This window comes from Salmo trutta, chromosome 11 (assembly GCF_901001165.1).
Source record: "Salmo trutta chromosome 11, fSalTru1.1, whole genome shotgun sequence".
Lineage (NCBI taxonomy): Eukaryota > Metazoa > Chordata > Actinopteri > Salmoniformes > Salmonidae > Salmo > Salmo trutta.
Genome location: NC_042967.1, coordinates 15,590,941 through 15,607,966, shown reverse-complemented (window position 1 = coordinate 15,607,966; position 17,026 = coordinate 15,590,941). Strand labels below are relative to the sequence as shown.

General features: G+C 42.6%; 2 protein-coding genes across 4 annotated transcripts; both read left to right on the top strand.

Annotated features, from left to right (window-relative positions):
* Window positions 1-35: 35 nt before the first annotated feature.
* On the top strand, window positions 36-7,947 carry LOC115202294 (cytochrome P450 2U1-like). 3 transcript variants are annotated; one of them, XM_029766356.1, is made up of 7 exons: window positions 36-670; window positions 3,908-4,226; window positions 4,432-4,766; window positions 4,978-5,139; window positions 5,359-5,526; window positions 5,886-6,147; window positions 7,841-7,947. In XM_029766356.1, the coding sequence occupies exons 1-6, from the start codon at window positions 226-228 to the stop codon at window positions 6,065-6,067; spliced, it is 1,611 nt and encodes a 536-aa protein (XP_029622216.1). In that variant the 5' UTR covers window positions 36-225; the 3' UTR covers window positions 6,068-6,147; window positions 7,841-7,947. The 3 variants fall into 3 exon arrangements, with proteins under 3 accessions (XP_029622216.1, XP_029622219.1, XP_029622217.1); XM_029766359.1 differs by lacking the exon at window positions 7,841-7,947 and having other exon boundaries at window positions 37-670; window positions 5,423-5,526; window positions 5,886-5,975; XM_029766357.1 differs by lacking the exons at window positions 5,886-6,147; window positions 7,841-7,947 and having other exon boundaries at window positions 37-670; window positions 5,423-5,629.
* Window positions 7,068-12,015, top strand: LOC115202298 (hydroxyacyl-coenzyme A dehydrogenase, mitochondrial-like). The gene is made up of 8 exons (XM_029766363.1): window positions 7,068-7,259; window positions 7,841-7,969; window positions 8,085-8,242; window positions 8,654-8,780; window positions 8,982-9,071; window positions 9,240-9,312; window positions 9,532-9,648; window positions 11,587-12,015. Exons 1-8 carry the CDS (start codon window positions 7,143-7,145, stop codon window positions 11,703-11,705), a joined length of 930 nt encoding a protein of 309 aa, XP_029622223.1. The 5' UTR covers window positions 7,068-7,142; the 3' UTR covers window positions 11,706-12,015.
* Window positions 12,016-17,026: the final 5,011 nt, after the last annotated feature.

Sequence of the window (17,026 nt, the reverse complement as noted above, 5' to 3'; positions counted from 1 at the left end):
ACCAATCACACCACCCGTTCTCTCACCCACCAATAGGAAGCTAGGAATCACCATGCGTCGTTTGCTTACACAAACAAATAACATGGCAGACCCTTCTGAAAAGCATCTTCTTTAAACTTTCAGAATATACTTCGAATATTTTGACGAGTCTAAATATTCAACTCGTTTCCAAGGATTACGAGGTATTATTTTGGTGCTTTGCAGCCGATATAAACCCCATGGTTAATGGAATTATGGCACGAGCTCCTAGGCACTTCTGCGCTGTCCCATGTCTGCATTCTGGCCTTGACAGTATTCGTGACCGTCTATTATATAATGCACACATTTCGCAAACACCAGGATTTCTCCAATATTCCTCCTGGTCCTAAACCATGGCCAATAGTTGGCAATTTCGGCGGGTTTCTGGTTCCCAATTTCATCTGGAGGAGGTTTGGAGGCTGGGGAGGGGAGGACGACCCAAAGTCAAAGACACGAGCTCTAATTTCGCCTCAAGTTATTATCACGGAACAAGCTCAAGTTTACGGTAACATCTACAGCATGTGGGTAGGGAGTCAGCTGGTTGTAGTACTGAACGGATATGAAGTGGTCAGGGTTGCCCTCTCAAACCGGGCAGATGTGTTCTCCGACAGACCAGAGATTCCCACCGTTACCATCATGACAAAGCGGAAAGGTAAGTGCTGCTTCTAGACTCCACCTGTGCGTAATAACGCATGAAAGCACAATAGTCAATAGGTTTTGCTGAGGTCGATTTTACTCATCGGATGAGCGTTTTGCCCGGTGAATATTCTATTGTTCTATAAAACAAAAATAAGTTGATGCCGGATAGTAAACAATACCGGAAAGCCTTTGTGCAAACGAACTTCCAGAAGTAATCAAGGCACTCTCGTGGAACAGGAAAATGTAAACGCCTTCACGTGTTGCGGCTATATCAGCCTTCATCAGGGTGACAAAGAATAGTGGTGTACAAACAGGTGTATATCCCAACTCTCACAGGAAGTGGCTCACTGTATTACCATATGTAATTGATAAAGAGAAAAAAATGGGGGGGAAACACATTCACGATACAAAGACGAGCAAAATAAACATGGCATAACAAGAGAAAGAAATGCGATAGAAAATGACAAAACTGTGTACACATGAGCTCATGTTACCAAACTTAAGAATGGAGAACCAAAAAATAAACCACATTTTTGTACAGGAAGGGAAAATAATCAATTTCCTCATTTAGACATGGCAATACAGTGGCCTTTAGTTTAAAGATCCAGAGCTTTTCGCATTTTAGGAGGCGTTTGAGACGATCGCCCCCCACCTGCGAGAAATGGGATCCAATTCAATGGGCATGGCTTTAAGAGAGTTTGGGCTGGCATGGCCAATCTGTCTGTAATGTTTAGCCAAAGGATACTTGTCGTTAGCAGTCATTATAGCACAGGCATGTTCAGACACCCTGTCCTTGAGCCTTCTCTTAGTACGTCCTATGTAAAAGCACCCACCGGGGCAGCCTGTACACCACATAGGCAGCCCAAACTCTCTGAAAGCCATTGCCATTGAAGTGGTCCCCAGCACTCGCAGGGGTCTCAAACACCTCCTACAATGCAAAGCGTTCTGGATCTTTAAACTAAGGGCCACTGTATTGCCAGGTCTAAATGAGGAAATTGATTATTCTCCTTTCCTGTAAAATATGTGGCTTATTTTTTGGTTCTCCGTTCTTAAGTTTGGTAACAGTTAGACACAGTTTCCTTTTATGATATTGCATTTATTTTGTGGTGTTGCATTCTTGTTATTCCATGTTCATTTTGTTAATCTTCATATCTTGAATGTGATTTCTTTCTCCATGTTTCTTTACTTTATCAATTATATACAGTATGGTAATGAGTTGAGTCACTTCCTGTGAGAGTTGGGATATACACCTGTTCACCACTATTCTTTGTCACCTTGATGAAGGCTGTAGCCACAACACGTCTGTGTTTTTTTAAATTCTTGCCACGCATAAGCCGTAAAACATAAATGCTTTAAAAAGATTCCACTACATGAGAGTGCCTTGATTGGATGTTTTTTTGCACAAAGGCTGTTCTGGCATTGTTTACTATCCAGCATCAAATTCTTTTTGTTTTATAGTATTTCATCCCATGATCAAAGAGCACCTCATGGATTAACTATAAACCAAAGAAGCCCCCCTCTCCTTTGTCTCTATTCTATTGTTATATTCTATTCTATTATTCTATTCAATTGCTCTATTCAATTGTTCTATTATATTGTTCTATTTGATTGGTATGTTCTATTATATTGTTATGTTATTCTATTGTTCTGTTCTATTCTATTGTTATATTATATCGGCCTGTTCTCTTCTATTGCTCTCTTCTATTGCTCTCTTCTATTGCTCTCTTCTATTGTTCTCTTCTATTGCTCTCTTCTATTGTTCTCTTCTATTGCTCTCTTCTATTGCTCTCTTCTATTGTTCTCTTCTATTGCTCTCTTCTATTGTTCTCTTCTATTGCTCTATTCTATTGTTCTCTTCTATTGCTCTATTCTATTGCTCTCTTCTATTGTTCTCTTCTATTGCTCTCTTCTATTGCTCTCTTCTATTGTTCTCTTCTATTGCTCTCTTCTATTGTTCTCTTCTATTGCTCTATTCTATTGCTCTATTCTATTGCTCTATTCTATTGTTCTCTTCTATTGCTCTCTTCTATTGTTATATTCTATTGGTCTGTTCTATTCTATTGTTCTATTCTCTTGGTATTTTCTATTGTATTGTTCTATTCTCTTGGTATTTTCTATTGTATTGTTCTATTCTCTATTGTATTGTCCTATTCTCTTGGTATTTTCTATTGTATTGTTCTATTATATTGGTATTTTCTATTGTATTGTTCTATTCTCTTGGTATTTTCTATTGTATTGTTCTATTCTCTATTGTATTGTCCTATTCTCTTGGTATTTTCTATTGTATTGTTCTATTATATTGGTATTTTCTATTCTATTGTTCTATTCTCTTGGTATTTTCTATTGTATTGTTCTATTCTCTTGGTATTTTCTATTGTATTGTTCTATTCTCTTGGTATTTTCTATTGTATTGTTCTATTCTCTATTGTATTGTCCTATTCTCTTGGTATTTTCTATTGTATTGTTCTATTATATTGGTATTTTCTATTCTATTGTTCTATTGTTCTATTCTAGTGTTCTATTCTATTGGTCTGTTATATTCTATTGTTCTATTATATTGGTCTGTTCTATTCTATTGTTCTATTATATTCTATTGTTATATTCTATTATATATGTCTGTTATATTCTGTTGTTCTATTATATTGGTCTGTTCTATTCTATTGTTCTATTCTCTTGGTATTTTCTATTGTATTGTTCTATTCTATTGCTATTTTCTATTGTATTGTTCTATTCTATTGGTATTTTCTATTCTATTGTTATATTCTATTGGTCTTTTCTATTCTATTGTTCTATTATATTGGTCTGTTCTATTATATTGGTATTTTCTATTGTATTGTTCTAATCTCTTGGTATGTTCTATACTAATGTTCTATTCTCTTGGTATTTTCTCTTTGTATTGTCCTATTGGTACTTTCTATTGAATTGTTCTATTATATTGGGCTTTTCTATTCTATTGTTCTATTGTTCTATTCTAGTGTTCTATTCTATTGGTCTGTTATATTCTATTGGTCTGTTATATTCTATTGTTCTATTATATTGGTCTGTTCTATTCTATTGTTCTATTATATTGGTCTGTTCTATTCTATTGTTCTATTATATTGGTCTGTTTTGTTGTTCTATTCTATTATTCTCATCAAAAGTCTTCCAAGCAGAAAAGGAAAGAGAAATGTAAATAATTACATATGTGTACTAGTGCATAGTGACAGCATTATTAACCGTCCTCCCCTCTTATCATTTCTCTGAACCTTAGGCATAGTTTTTGCACCTTATGGACCAGTATGGAGAAGGCAGCGCAAGTTCTGCCACACCACGCTACGGAACTTTGGCCTGGGCAAGTTGAGCCTGGAGCCTTGTATCCTTGAGGGGCTGGCTGTGGTCAAATCTGAGCTGCTGCGTCTCAGCGAGGAAGATACTGAGGGTTCGGGAGTGGACCTGACTCCTCTGATAACTAACTCTGTGTCCAACGTTATCTCCTACATCGCCCTGGGCCAGCGCTTCCACCACGCTGACCGGGAGTTTGGCGCCCTGCTGGACCTGATGGCCCGCGGCCTAGAGATCATCGCCAACAGGTAGCCTAGAGGTTAGAGATGTGGATCAGTAGCCGGAAGGTTGACTGGTTCAAAGATGTGGGAACTGAACTGGTAACTGGAGGGCTGCTGGTCTCTGATCTCAAGTAGCATTTCCTGCTGTGTGCCCTTAAGCGCTTAACACATTTCAGTTTCTCCCAGAAAACAGGCAGTTACGTATCTATTCTACTCTATTCTATTCTAACAGCGCGGCGGTCCTCATCAATGTCTTCCCCCTGCTCTACTACCTGCCCTTCGGTGTCTTCAGAGAGGTACGGCAAGTGGAAAGGGACATCACTGCCTTCTTGAAGCAGATCATCACCAGACACAGGGAGACGTTAGACCCAGCCAAACCCAGAGATCTCATAGACATGTACCTGGTAGAGATGCTGGCCCAGGAGGCCGCTGGGGAGACGGACAGTAGCTTCTCAGAGGACTATCTGTTCTACATCATAGGAGACCTCTTCATCGCTGGTACTGATACCACCACCAACACAGTGCTGTGGATGATCCTCTACATGGTCGTGTTTCCAGATATCCAAGGTACTACATCTTCAAACAGGGTTCCTGAAATACAGGAAGAGGGGTGTGGAGGACCAGTTCAATGTGACCTAAAGAGAACTCCTTGTTGTAGCATGATGTAGTACAGTACCCAATCATAATGCTATGTGTAACATATCCAGTGTCCTGTTTCCCAATGCTCGTTGCTTTGTAATAATGTTTTCCATGTCATTTGTACCCGTTTACGCCACAGAGAGGGTGCAGGCGGAGATGGATGCAGTGGTGGGCCCAGACAGGGTCCCGTCTCTCACTGATAAAGGCAGCCTGCCGTTCACGGAGGCCACCATCATGGAGGTGCAGAGGATGACTGTGGTGGTCCCCCTGGCCATCCCTCACATGGCCTCAGAGACCACAGGTGAGGAGAGAGAAACCCATACTAGTCATTCTAATTATATGGTTGAACCTGACTCTTCCATTATGCACAGTCAGATCAATAAAGTTGTATTGAATTGCTTTCTCAACAACTTGGTCAGTCAGTACCACCAGACCAACACTACAACAGGGACTGGGCTGCTGCAGCAGAAACAGGAAAGTACAACACTTTCGCTATGGTTCGTCTGTTGTTGTCTTGCAGAGTTCCGTGGCTATACGATCCCTAAGGGCACAGTGATCATCCCCAACCTGTGGTCTGTCCATAGGGATCCCACTGTGTGGGAGCAGCCAGACGACTTCAACCCCTCTCGTTTCCTAGACAACCAGGGGAATCTCCTGAGGAAAGAGTGCTTCATACCGTTCGGAATAGGTAGGTTGTAAGGCAGTCTCTCTCGACGGATGTATGTGGGTGTCCCATTAGCGACGTGCTCTACGACTGGCAAACGGGAGTGTAGTCACACGGTATACACTGAGAATGAAGCCTTTCTACTGTGGACATTTACAGTTAGGCTCCTGTAAAATCCACTGAAACAAGGTTCAAAAGGTTAGTTCACAATCTCACAGGATTGTTGAAGTCTCACACTGCCCCTACCTGAGTAGGAAGCAGTTAGGCCACGACTGAACATTTCAATAATTTGATTTCACAGTCTTTCTGGATGATTGGAATGCACGTAGTATGACCATGACTTAATGTGCATCTTTCCAGTGTTCTCTCCCTCTCTTTCCCAGGACGCAGGGTGTGTATGGGCGAGCAGCTGGCTAAGATGGAGCTGTTCCTGATGTTCACCAGCCTGCTGCAGGCCTTCAGTTTCAGCCTGCCCGAGGGGCTGGCCCCTCCTCCCATGCACGGGCGCTTTGGCCTCACCCTGGCCCCCTGCCCATACACTGTGGCTGTGAGGCCCCGGCGGTGAGGCCACCAGACGAACAACGCCCCCTGACGCCGTAATTAAGCCATAAGGCACAAGAGGCAGTGGTGTAAATCCAGTCACAGGTAAACGGTGCTAGTCAACCTGTCTGTGACTGTATTCATGATACTGCCTCGTGCCTTTCTGCTTTTATAAAACTGTTACCAACATATTCAAATAACTATTACATATTTTCATTAAAACGTTATTCATACCATTTAATCCTTCCACCAGAAGATATAGTCCAGACAAATATCAGGTTGTTAGTTATTTTGGCCATGTTGCTACAGACCCCACCCAGTCTTCCTTTTTTTGTTGCATAGTTGCTATGCAAAAGTACTGGGAGTCCATTCTAACCAAAATGGGTGCTATGCAGGGGGGCCATGTCTGTTCCCAGGGCCCTATGTTCCCAGGGTCCTATGTTCCCAGGGTCCTATGTTCCCAGGGTCCTATGTTCCCAGGGTCCTGAGCCTGTTTTTTCCTTCAGTTCTATCTTCTAAACAAGGCAAGAGTAAATATTAAAGAAAGACAAAAACCTTATGTTATGTGAAAAAATATTTTACATAGCTTCTATTTTTCATACCCTTTGGTATTTTGGTGCGTTAATCCACTGTTACTGATGGACAGTATTTCGGTTACATGTTTTTGAAATACGTATTTCAATTACTTGAGTATTTAGGTAATTTTGTATTTCACTGGCCTGAAATAAGTTCAAAAATCAAAAATTATTTTGATTGTCTATTGCATTATGGCAATAAAATAAATCTAATTATAATCGTGATGTGTTTTAATGCAACTGTTGCACACACTATTCTTGTCTTGTCAGTAGAAAGTGCTATTGCATCCTATCAAACTACAATGGTATTACTGACTCGTTCCTATATCAGAGCAATAGTAGGAATGTCGAATAAAACGCACCACATCAAAACTGTGTGAAAGGTCATGGAATGGGCTAAATAGTGACGTGACCACTGCCACACAACGACCTTCCTACTTTCCGTGGTGTCTGAGTGTCAGTCTGACTACGTTCAGCCACAGCCAGCTGCTTCATTCTGGTGCGGTCCTCTCCGGCTTGCAAACCATGGCTTTCTTCACTCACCAAGTCATCAGAGGTATCTCCTCTTCTGCAGTCCGAAATGCAGCGATCAAACACGTTACGATCATCGGGGGTGGTCAGATGGGTGCAGGTATCGCACAGGTAGTTAACTGTTAATGACAGAAGTTTGTTTGCTAACATTAGCGTGCTAGCTAGCTTGCTACAGAGGCTAGCTAGCTAGCTTGTAAGCTAACCAGCTGTGTAGCTAACGTTGCAAGACTAGCTAACAAGCCAGTTAAATATAGCAATGAAGTGCACGAACTTACCGACTACTTGTTGGTTAGTTAACCGCTAGCTTGCTATTAGCTGGCTAGTTACATACCCACTTGAGAATCCAACCAAGGCAATTCCCCTGATGCAGGGGATGAGTTTTGCAGGCTAATCATTAACACAAGTCTGTATTTTAAGCAATGGTTGTTCATCTCTGGGTAAGAAGTACAGTATGTCTCACAAGCTGTCCCAGGTTGATCAGTGCAAAACACAGATGGTGAAGATGGCAGCATGAGGTGACCTTTGACCTATATCTACTTTAGCTAGATAGTTATATAAGGGTTTTTGTTACCTACCTGAAATGTCCTTCAATTCAGGAGTTGTATTACCAAAGTGACTTTTTGACAGTCAAACCCGGTGAACACCTGTCCCACCCACTCACCACTCACACTTGTGTTCCCTCTTTCTAATAGGTTGCTGCTACAACGGGCCATTCCGTGGTGCTGGTTGACACAAACGAGGAAATCCTGAAGAAATCCGCCAAGGGAATAGAAGGCAGCCTGAAGAGGGTGGTCAAGAAGAAGTTTGCTGACAAGCCAGATGTTGGTCACTGATATGTTCATGTTGCTGTTTCCAATGATGAAATGTTGGCAGAACTTCATTTTATTAACACCATTGATTCAAACAGGGGTTTGACAGTCATCATGTATGTTTCAGGCAGGAGCAGAGTTTATTGCCAAGGTGATGGCCAACGTGTCGATATCGACAGACGCAGCGTCTGTGGTGGGGAGTACAGACTTGGTGCTGGAGGCCATCGTGGAGAACCTCAAGATCAAACAGGGCCTCTTTGGTGCTCTGGACAAAGTAGCAGCAGCGTAAGTGACTCGCCAAGCGAGTGTGGATCCTAAGCACTGTCCTGTCTCCGCTGCCTGCGACTTTCAGTAATCAGAGGAGTTGGCTATCGATGGTCAGTGTTGAAGTGAACATCAAGCCAGAGCAAGTGCTGTTTGATTAGAAACATTTGTTGTTGCCATTTTGAATGTGTAGCCTAAATATCAAAATTCCTTTCTTCATTTGAGCTTTTTTTCTATACTTACTATAAAGCTATGCTGGTATCCTTGAAACGTGCTTAAAATAGGCTATTTTAAAACTATTCTAATTAAAATAAAATATTTCAAAAGGAAAGGCATTGTGTATCCCACATAATTGATGTTACTAATTGGGATGTACCTCATGGGGGTTGCTTGCTGCTCGTTGCCTGATGTTTTTGGTTCCTCTATTTTAAGACACACCATTTTCGCCAGCAACACATCCTCTCTGCCCATCACCGACATAGCCAGCTCCACCAGCAGGCTGGACAGATTTGGAGGGCTGCACTTCTTCAACCCCGTCCCCATGATGAAGCTGGTAGAGGTCAGGATCAGCCGTTTAGGACATCTCTCCCTATGATAAGTCTCTATATAGTCTCCCGCAAAGCAGTTATATTTTTATGTCATGATGGCGATGTTTAAATTAGAAACATATGTAAGTTGCTTTAAAAATGACGCTGGGATGGCTCTCCTTATCAACAAGATTCAATTGAAAGCTGTTAAGTAGTTTACGTTTCCTCTTCAGGTGATTGGAACATCAGCCACAAGCCAGGAGACCTTCGATTCCCTCCTGGCTTTCAGCAAAGCACTGGGCAAGACGCCAGTGTCCTGCAAAGTAAGATCCTCGCTTATTTGAACAAATATAAAGTATTTCGCTAGTATTGTACACCTTTAAAGATACTGCAGTGACATACCGTATTACACCATACGTTATCTTCATCATATGGCGTTCAGATACGTCAGAAACGGTTCACTAACGTCAGTACGTCATGTTCATCTTCAGGACACTCCTGGGTTCATTGTGAACCGTCTGCTGGTGCCCTACATGATGGAAGCCATCAGGCTACATGAGAGAGGTACGCCAGCCCTGCGTGACTGACAGATAGTCAAACCTTTTGCCTGTATATGAATGAAAATAGCATCAGAGCCAAGAGGGATGTGACAAACGGATGTGTATGAACACCTATGGTTAACAAAACATAGTTGTCTGTATATGAAACCGTTGTCACCCTTCATTCAAAGTCACTGGCTGAGTGTGTGTGCGTGTGTGTGTGTGTGTGCGCTCTTCTCGTCAGGCCACGGGTCAAAGGAGGACATTGATATTGCCATGAAGCTGGGCGCTGGGTATCCCATGGGGCCCTTTGAGCTGCTGGACTACGTAGGACTGGACACGGCTAAATTCATCATGGACGGTGAGTGTTGGGCTGCTTCACAAGTGTGTTCCTATTACAGACTGATTTCAATACCAGTTAAAAGAGGACTACAGTGCCTTGCGAAAGTATTCGGCCCCCTTGAACTTTTCGACCTTTTGCCACATTTCAGGCTTCAAACAGAAAGATATAAAACTGTATTTTTTTGTGAAGAATCAACAACAAGTGGGACACAATCATGAAGTGGAACGAAATTTATTGGATATTTCAAACTTTTTTAACAAATAAAAAAACTGAAAAATTGGGCGTGCAAAATTATTCAGCCCCCTTAAGTTAATACTTTGTAGCGCCACCTTTTGCTGCAATTACAGCTGTAAGTCGCTTGGGGTATGTCTCTATCAGTTTTGCACATCGAGAGACTGAAATTTTTGCCCATTCCTCCTTGCAAAACAGCTTGAGCTCAGTGAGGTTGGATGGAGAGCGTTTGTGAACAGCAGTTTTCAGTTCTTTCCACAGATTCTCGATTGGATTCAGGTCTGGACTTTGACTTGGCCATTCTAACACCTGGATATGTTTATTTGTGAACCATTCCATTGTAGATTTTGCTTTATGTTTTGGATCATTGTCTTGTTGGAAGACAAATCTCCGTCCCAGTCTCAGGTCTTTTGCAGACTCCATCAGGTTTTCTTCCAGAATGGTCCTGTATTTGGCTCCATCCATCTTCCCATCAATTTTAACCATCTTCCCTGCCCCTGCTGAAGAAAAGCAGGCCCAAACCATGATGCTGCCACCACCATGTTTGACAGTGGGGATGGTGTGTTCAGGGTGATGAGCTGTGTTGCTTTTACGCCAAACATAACGTTTTGCATTGTTGCCAAGAACTTTGATTTTGGTTTCATCTGACCAGAGCACCTTCTTCCACATGTTTGGTGTGTCTCCCAGGTGGCTAGTGGCAAACTTTAAACAACACTTTTTATGGATATCTTTAAGAAAGGGCTTTCTTCTTGCCGCTCTTCCATAAAGGCCAGATTTCTGCAGTATACGACTGATTGTTGTCCTATGGACAGAGTCTCCCACCTCAGCTGTAGATCTCTGCAGTTCAACCAAAGTGATCATGGGCCTCTTGGCTGCATCTCTGATCAGTCTTCTCCTTGTATGAGCTGAAAGTTTAGAGGGATGGCCGGGTCTTTGTAGATTTGCAGTGGTCTGATACTCCTTCCATTTCAATATTATCGCTTGCACAGTGCTCCTTGGGATGTTTAAAGCTTGGGAAATCTTTTTGTATCCAAATCCGGCTTTAAACTTCTCCACAACAGTATCTCGGACCGGCCTGGTGTGTTCCTTGTTCTTCATGATGCTCTCTCCGCTTTAAACGGACCTCTGAGACTATCACAGAGCAGGTGCATTTATACGGAGACTTGATTACACACAGGTGGATTCTATTTATCATCATTAGTCATTTAGGTCAACATTGGATCATTCAGAGATCCTCACTGAACTTCTGGAGAGAGTTTGCTGCACTGAAAGTAAAGGGGCTGAATAATTTTGCACGGCCAATTTTTCAGTTTTGTATTTGTTAAAAAAGTTTGAAATATCCAATAAATTTCGTTCCACTTCATAATTGTGTCCCACTTGTTGTTGATTCTTCACAAAAAAATACAGTTTTATATCTTTATGTTTGAAGCCTGAAATGTGGCAAAAGGTCGAAAAGTTCAAGGGGGCTGAATACTTTCGCAAGGCACTGTATATTAGCAGCTAGGAACAGGCCCAATAGAAATAACCACATGTCATATGGTACAGGGGAGGAGCACTGTTTTGGTTATAGAATGGTGAGATGGACGAGAGGTGCCGGTGGTCTTTTGAAAATGGTGATGAATATTTGAAGAAACAAAAACATCAAATGAAGTAGATGCGTAGTGTAAAACCAATGCAAAAGTAGTTAGTTAAAATGAAAAGGTTGTGTTTATAACTTGATTTCAGGCTGGGTTGAGAAGGATCCTGACAACCCGCTGATGCAGCCCAGTGAGATGCTGAACAAGCTGGTGGCCGAGGGCAAGTTCGGCAAGAAGACCGGAGAGGGCTTCTACAAGTACAAGTAACCCCGCCCCAGCATCAACACTAGCTGGAGCCTGTTCATTAAGGCACGCCGTGACAAAACGGAAAATGAAAATAAGCGCTTCCGATTGGACAAGATCATGTAGTCCCTCCCAGTTCTGATAAGGGCATGAATGATAATAGAAAAACCGCTGGTACGAGATGCAGCTGGTACGAACCTCAGTGCCTTCCTGGTAGACCGGTGTTATCAATTCAAATCTGTCTTTTGACTGTATATTCTGAATGTCATCTTTACCTGTGGTTTGTAAGCAACTGAGTTTGTGGAATTAAACAGACTTTTCCAAATGCTTCCCATAGGTTGTTCTGAGATTTCTATTCATACAGTTATTTTCTAGGGATGGATTTGCCTCTGGACATTTGAGCCAACACACCCTGCCGTTAATGATACCCAGTGATACAGTGCCTTCGGAAAGTATTCAGACCCCTTGACTTTTTCCACATTTTGTTACATTACAGCCTTATTCTAAAATGTATTAGATTGTTTTTTGTCCTCATCAATCTACAGACAATACCCAATAATGACAAAGCAAATACAGGTTTTTATAAATTTTTGCAAATGTATTAAATAAACGGAAATATCATATTTAAATAAGTATTCAGACCCTTTACTCAGTACTTTAAGCACCTTTGGCAGCGTTTACAGCCTATTATTCTTTGGTATGATGCTACAAGCATGGTACACCTGTATTTGGGGAGTTTCACCCATTCTTCTCTGCAGATCCTCAAGCTGTGTCAGGTTGGATGGGGAGCATCGCTGCACAGCTATTTTCAGGACTCTCCAGAGATGTTAGATTGGGTTCAAGTCTGGGCTCTGGCTGGGCCAAACAAGGACATTCAGGGACTTGTCCTGAAGCCACTCCTGTGTTGTCTTGGCTGTGTGCTTAGGGTCATTGTCCTGTTGGAAGGTGAACCTTCGCCCCAGTCTGAGGTCATGAGTGCTCTGGAGCAGGTTTTCATCAAGGATCTCTCTGTACTTTGCTCCGTTCATCTTTCCCTCGATCCTGACTAGCCTCCCAGTCCCTGCTGCTGAAAAACAGGTGTGACGCTTGGCATTCTTGTTTCTCATGGCCTGTGAGTCCTTTAGGTGCCTTTTAGCAAACTCCAAGCGGGCTGTCATGTGCCTTTTACTAAGGAGTGGCTTCTGTCTGGCCACTCTACCATAAATGCCTGATTGGGGGAGTGCTGGAGAGATGGTTGTCCTTCCTCCACAGAGGAACTCTAAAGCTCTGTCAGTGACCATCGGGTTCTTGGTCAACTCCCTGACCAGGGCACTCCTCCCCTGATTGCTCAGTTTGGCTGGGCAGCCAGCTCTTGGAAGAGTCTTGGTGGTTCCAAACTTCTTCCATTTAAGAATGATGGAGGCCACCGTGTTCTTGGGGACCTTCAATGCTGCAGAAATGTTTTGGTACCCTTCCCCAGATCTGTGCCTCGGCACAATCCTGTCTCGGAGCTCTACGGACAAATCCTTCAACGTTTTGGCTTAGTTTTTGCTGACATGCAGTCAACTGTGCGACCTTATATAGACAGGTGTGCCTTTCCAAATCATGTCCAATCAATTGAATTTACCACAGATGGACTCCCAAGTTGTAGACACATCAAATATTATCAATGGAAACAGGATGCACCTGAGCTCAATTTTGATTATCATAGCAAAGGGTCTGAATACTTATGTAAATAAGCTGTTTTTTTGTGGGTTTTTTTAATCAAAAATGTATAACCTGTTTTCGCTTTATCATGGGGTATTGTGTGTAGACCGATTAGGGATATATTTTTTTTTTAATCCATTTTAGAATAAGGCTGTAATGTAACAATGTGGAAAAAGGGAAGGGGTCTGAATACTTTCCGAAGACACTGTGTCAGTCAACAACCCCTGTGTGTTCAACCCCACTGTTAATTTCTAATATTGTTTCAAGAGTTCCGTTGATGTTATCCCTACTATTAGATTCGAAAATCAAAAATATTACCCTCTTTCTATCCCGGCATTAAATTGATCATCTTGGATACATGAGACGTCACATCTTTTTCCATGGATTTCACATTTAAGAGCAGCTTCAATACTCAAGATGTCAGCATAGCTGTAATACTGTATGAACGTAACCTCAGTCTCGGCATGCTGCTGGAGTTTTAATTGGTTGGTTTTAGAGCCTTTTGAAGTTTCCCCTCGAGATTTGAAGGATTTATAGTCAATGATTCGGCTTGGTAGTTCTATTTAAGACCACTAAGTGGCAGTGTTGTCAAATGCAGGATTTCTGGATATGAACCGTATGATGGGCCTACTAATGATCACAAGCTACAAGATTATTGGGCCTGTTTCCTGGACAGAGATTTAGGCCAAGACTAAAAACAATGCTCAATGAAGAATCCCCATTTAAATAGGTTTTTAGACTAGACTAAGACTAGGCTTAATCTCTGTCCCAGAAACCAGCCCTGTAAGTAAGGCATACCTATCACATAAATCTGGTCGGGAGATCAAATGAGCCAATGCCTTTTTATTTTTCTTTAAAAAAACAAAACATGTTGAAACTGTTAAAATGTGGCCACTTGGGAAGCAAAGTGCTAATACCAAGATGACAGTGATTCAAAATACGACAATGAATAAAAAATGCATCAAGTAATACTAAAAATAGAGCATGAAATCAATAAAATGTTACAGAAATGCATGAAATAAACAACATGGGCAAAAAGACCACAGTTACCAGATAGAGAAGAAAAAAGTCCATCCAATCAGGCTTGGGGTCAATTCAGGAAGTATACTGAAACTCCAATTTCTCTTCAATGCTTTCCAATGAGGAAAATGTCGAATTGCAATTGGAATTTGGTTAACTTTCTGAATTGACTGGAATTGACCCCAACCCTGATCGCAATAAAATGAACACTGCCAAGTGCTGGGGTAAATATATATCTGCTTCATTTGTCAGTTTAGAACAATAAAATATAGGCCTCTGAGCAACCACTTGCCTTTGTCCTAACGTTGCCTGCAAAAATACCAAGAAAAGTGACATATCCTGACAGTTTCTTTAAAAAGTACACATACTGAGCTTTATTTTACATCTGAGCAAGACTCGAGTCAAGGTCACTATTTGTTACAAATAGTATCAAAAGAAGCCTTAATTTTCATTTTTCTGCAAGACGCTTTAACAAGAAAACAAATGGCTTTCCTGTGTTCAAAGCTTATTTTCATATATACCAGTATATATATATATAAAAAAAAAACATTCACTGAAAATATACACCGAGAAATTTAAACCAAGTTCAAAATACAAAAAAGCATTCAATTAATTCCAACTCAAAAGTAAAAGCTATAATCATAAAACGTTGATATTTTTTGCACCAACTGGTCGTTAATAAAAACAAAATGGAGGATAGGAGCCTTGAGAGGATGTTTCCTTGACAACATGTGATTGACATCCCTCCATCTTCCTTGTGATAGTGCAGTCAGTCTAAAGAGGTGTTGGGTCAGGCCGCAACCCAAACATGTGGTCTGAAATCCAGTGAGAGAGGGGAAAGGGGAGTGTTGAGGGTCGAACATAGCGGGCTGTACAAAGGAAAGGAACGGAGGTGGCAAATAACTTAGAAATAACTTAGAAACAGGTGTTGGGGTATGTGTGGGGAGGTGTTAATTGTGTTTGACAAAGTGAAATCGCTGAACTGTTTTCAGTGCAGTGCCTTGGATTGAGATAGAGCTGCTTGTAAGAAGAAAAAAAGGCGTGAGGGCCTGGGGAGTGAGGGGGCTGGGGAGTGAGGGGGCTGGGGAGTTTGCATGCGGTTGGTTGATGGTCTTTAGTAGTGATTGTCTTGTTCAGTTCAGAGTTTCTACAGCAGATAGGAGAGTCACTGCAGGAGAGGAGTATAAAGTCAAGTTCAGGGGGGGTATTCCTCTGAGAACGGGAGTTGAGGCTTGGGGGTCGGGGATAAGGTGGAGGAGGGTTCATGGAATCTAGCAGGCCTCCATCTCTAACAGAGGGGCCATAGCTGCTGCCTTCGCTTTGCACGACGTGGAGAAAGCGTTCCGTTTTCCTCCTGAAGGACAGAGAGAGAAACATGGTCAGTTCAATGGGCAACAACAGAGGCCCTAAACGTGTCCATAGTGACTGCTGTTACAGGTCATTTGCGAGTGCTGGCTGTCTTTTTCATACTGGTCAGAAACGGAGAGATGCAATGAACATATAACCCGTTCAGTCTGAGGGAAAATCCCTCACTAACTAAAAAGGAGCTTAAACACATGAAACCACAACAACACATTGCTGTAAACGTCGTCTGAAACCAGACAGTCTCACACATCCCACATACAGTGAATGAGTGCTGCATCCTCACAATGCTACACACACACACACACACACACACACTACAGAGGACCTGGATGAGTGAAGGAGCACTACTGTTCTGCCGTCTTCAGAGAGCAGTAATGGCGTTGCCGACTGAACATTAGGTCGTAGGTTAGTGACAGGATGTGGGTTGGCATTAGCTTTGATCTCACTCTGACATCAGGTCACTGTGACCCAAGCTGGCTCCATCTGCTCTGCCCCCCTCTCTGACTGACACCCTGATGTCATCTACCTACTGCTACCGCTCTCTCTCTCTGAACGCAACCAGCCATCTAGCTGGAATACAGCTTCTGGTTGACATTTATGCTGCCACTGCTGTGTGTGGGCTGTGGGGAGGTAGAGAGAGTCTTCTCACGCTGAGAAGGCACTTTACAGGGCCTTCTAAAAAGCCCCGCCGGCCACCATCCACCCGTCCATGCAAGGGAAATTGTTTGTCAAACCACAAAAGTGGTTTTGCTCAAAATACTGGTCTGTGGCGTGCGTAGCTAACAGAGTTAGCTTCAGTTATTGACGGACAAGCGGTGTTGGTTATTTTCCAGCATCAAATGGAATCAGTGATCAAAGAGAGAAGGGGAAGAGATTCAGAGGTAGATGTCTGACCGGGTAGGGAGTGAAAGATGTGAGGAGAGAAAAGAGAGAGAAGGTGTATTAGTGGAAGGACCGCTCCCTTGTGGTGAGGTCAGAGAATAAGTGTGTTTTTGTGGGTTGAGAAGTCAGCTGAGCCCTGCAACTCCACCCTGGCACCACACACACACTCTCCCCTCCCTCCAGATTGCTTTACCACATGTGGATGAAAGGGAGTGGGACGGAGGTCGCCTTTCCCAGGGATGGCTGACCCTGAGCCGCCCGGGCGAAGGAGAGGAGGTACTGTAGTGAGGGCCGCAGAGAGAGACAGAGCCTCTGTGGCAGTTTATTTACCTCCACTGCCCCTTTTTATCCCAGGATCTGAGAGCCCTCAGCCCCAGCGCCCCCTTCCCTTC

Excerpts from the sequence above, each read along its gene's own strand:
- LOC115202294 (XM_029766356.1), top strand. The coding sequence starts at position 226 with ATGGAATTATGGCACGAGCTCCTAGGCACTTCTGCGCTGTCCCATGTC. Across the intron at positions 4,227-4,431 it reads CTAGAGATCATCGCCAACAG|CGCGGCGGTCCTCATCAATG; the intron begins GTAGCCTAGAGG and ends CTATTCTAACAG. Across the intron at positions 4,767-4,977 it reads CGTGTTTCCAGATATCCAAG|AGAGGGTGCAGGCGGAGATG; the intron begins GTACTACATCTT and ends TTTACGCCACAG.
- LOC115202298 (XM_029766363.1), top strand. The coding sequence starts at position 7,143 with ATGGCTTTCTTCACTCACCAAGTCATCAGAGGTATCTCCTCTTCTGCA. Across the intron at positions 7,970-8,084 it reads AGTTTGCTGACAAGCCAGAT|GCAGGAGCAGAGTTTATTGC; the intron begins GTTGGTCACTGA and ends TGTATGTTTCAG. Across the intron at positions 8,781-8,981 it reads CCATGATGAAGCTGGTAGAG|GTGATTGGAACATCAGCCAC; the intron begins GTCAGGATCAGC and ends TTTCCTCTTCAG.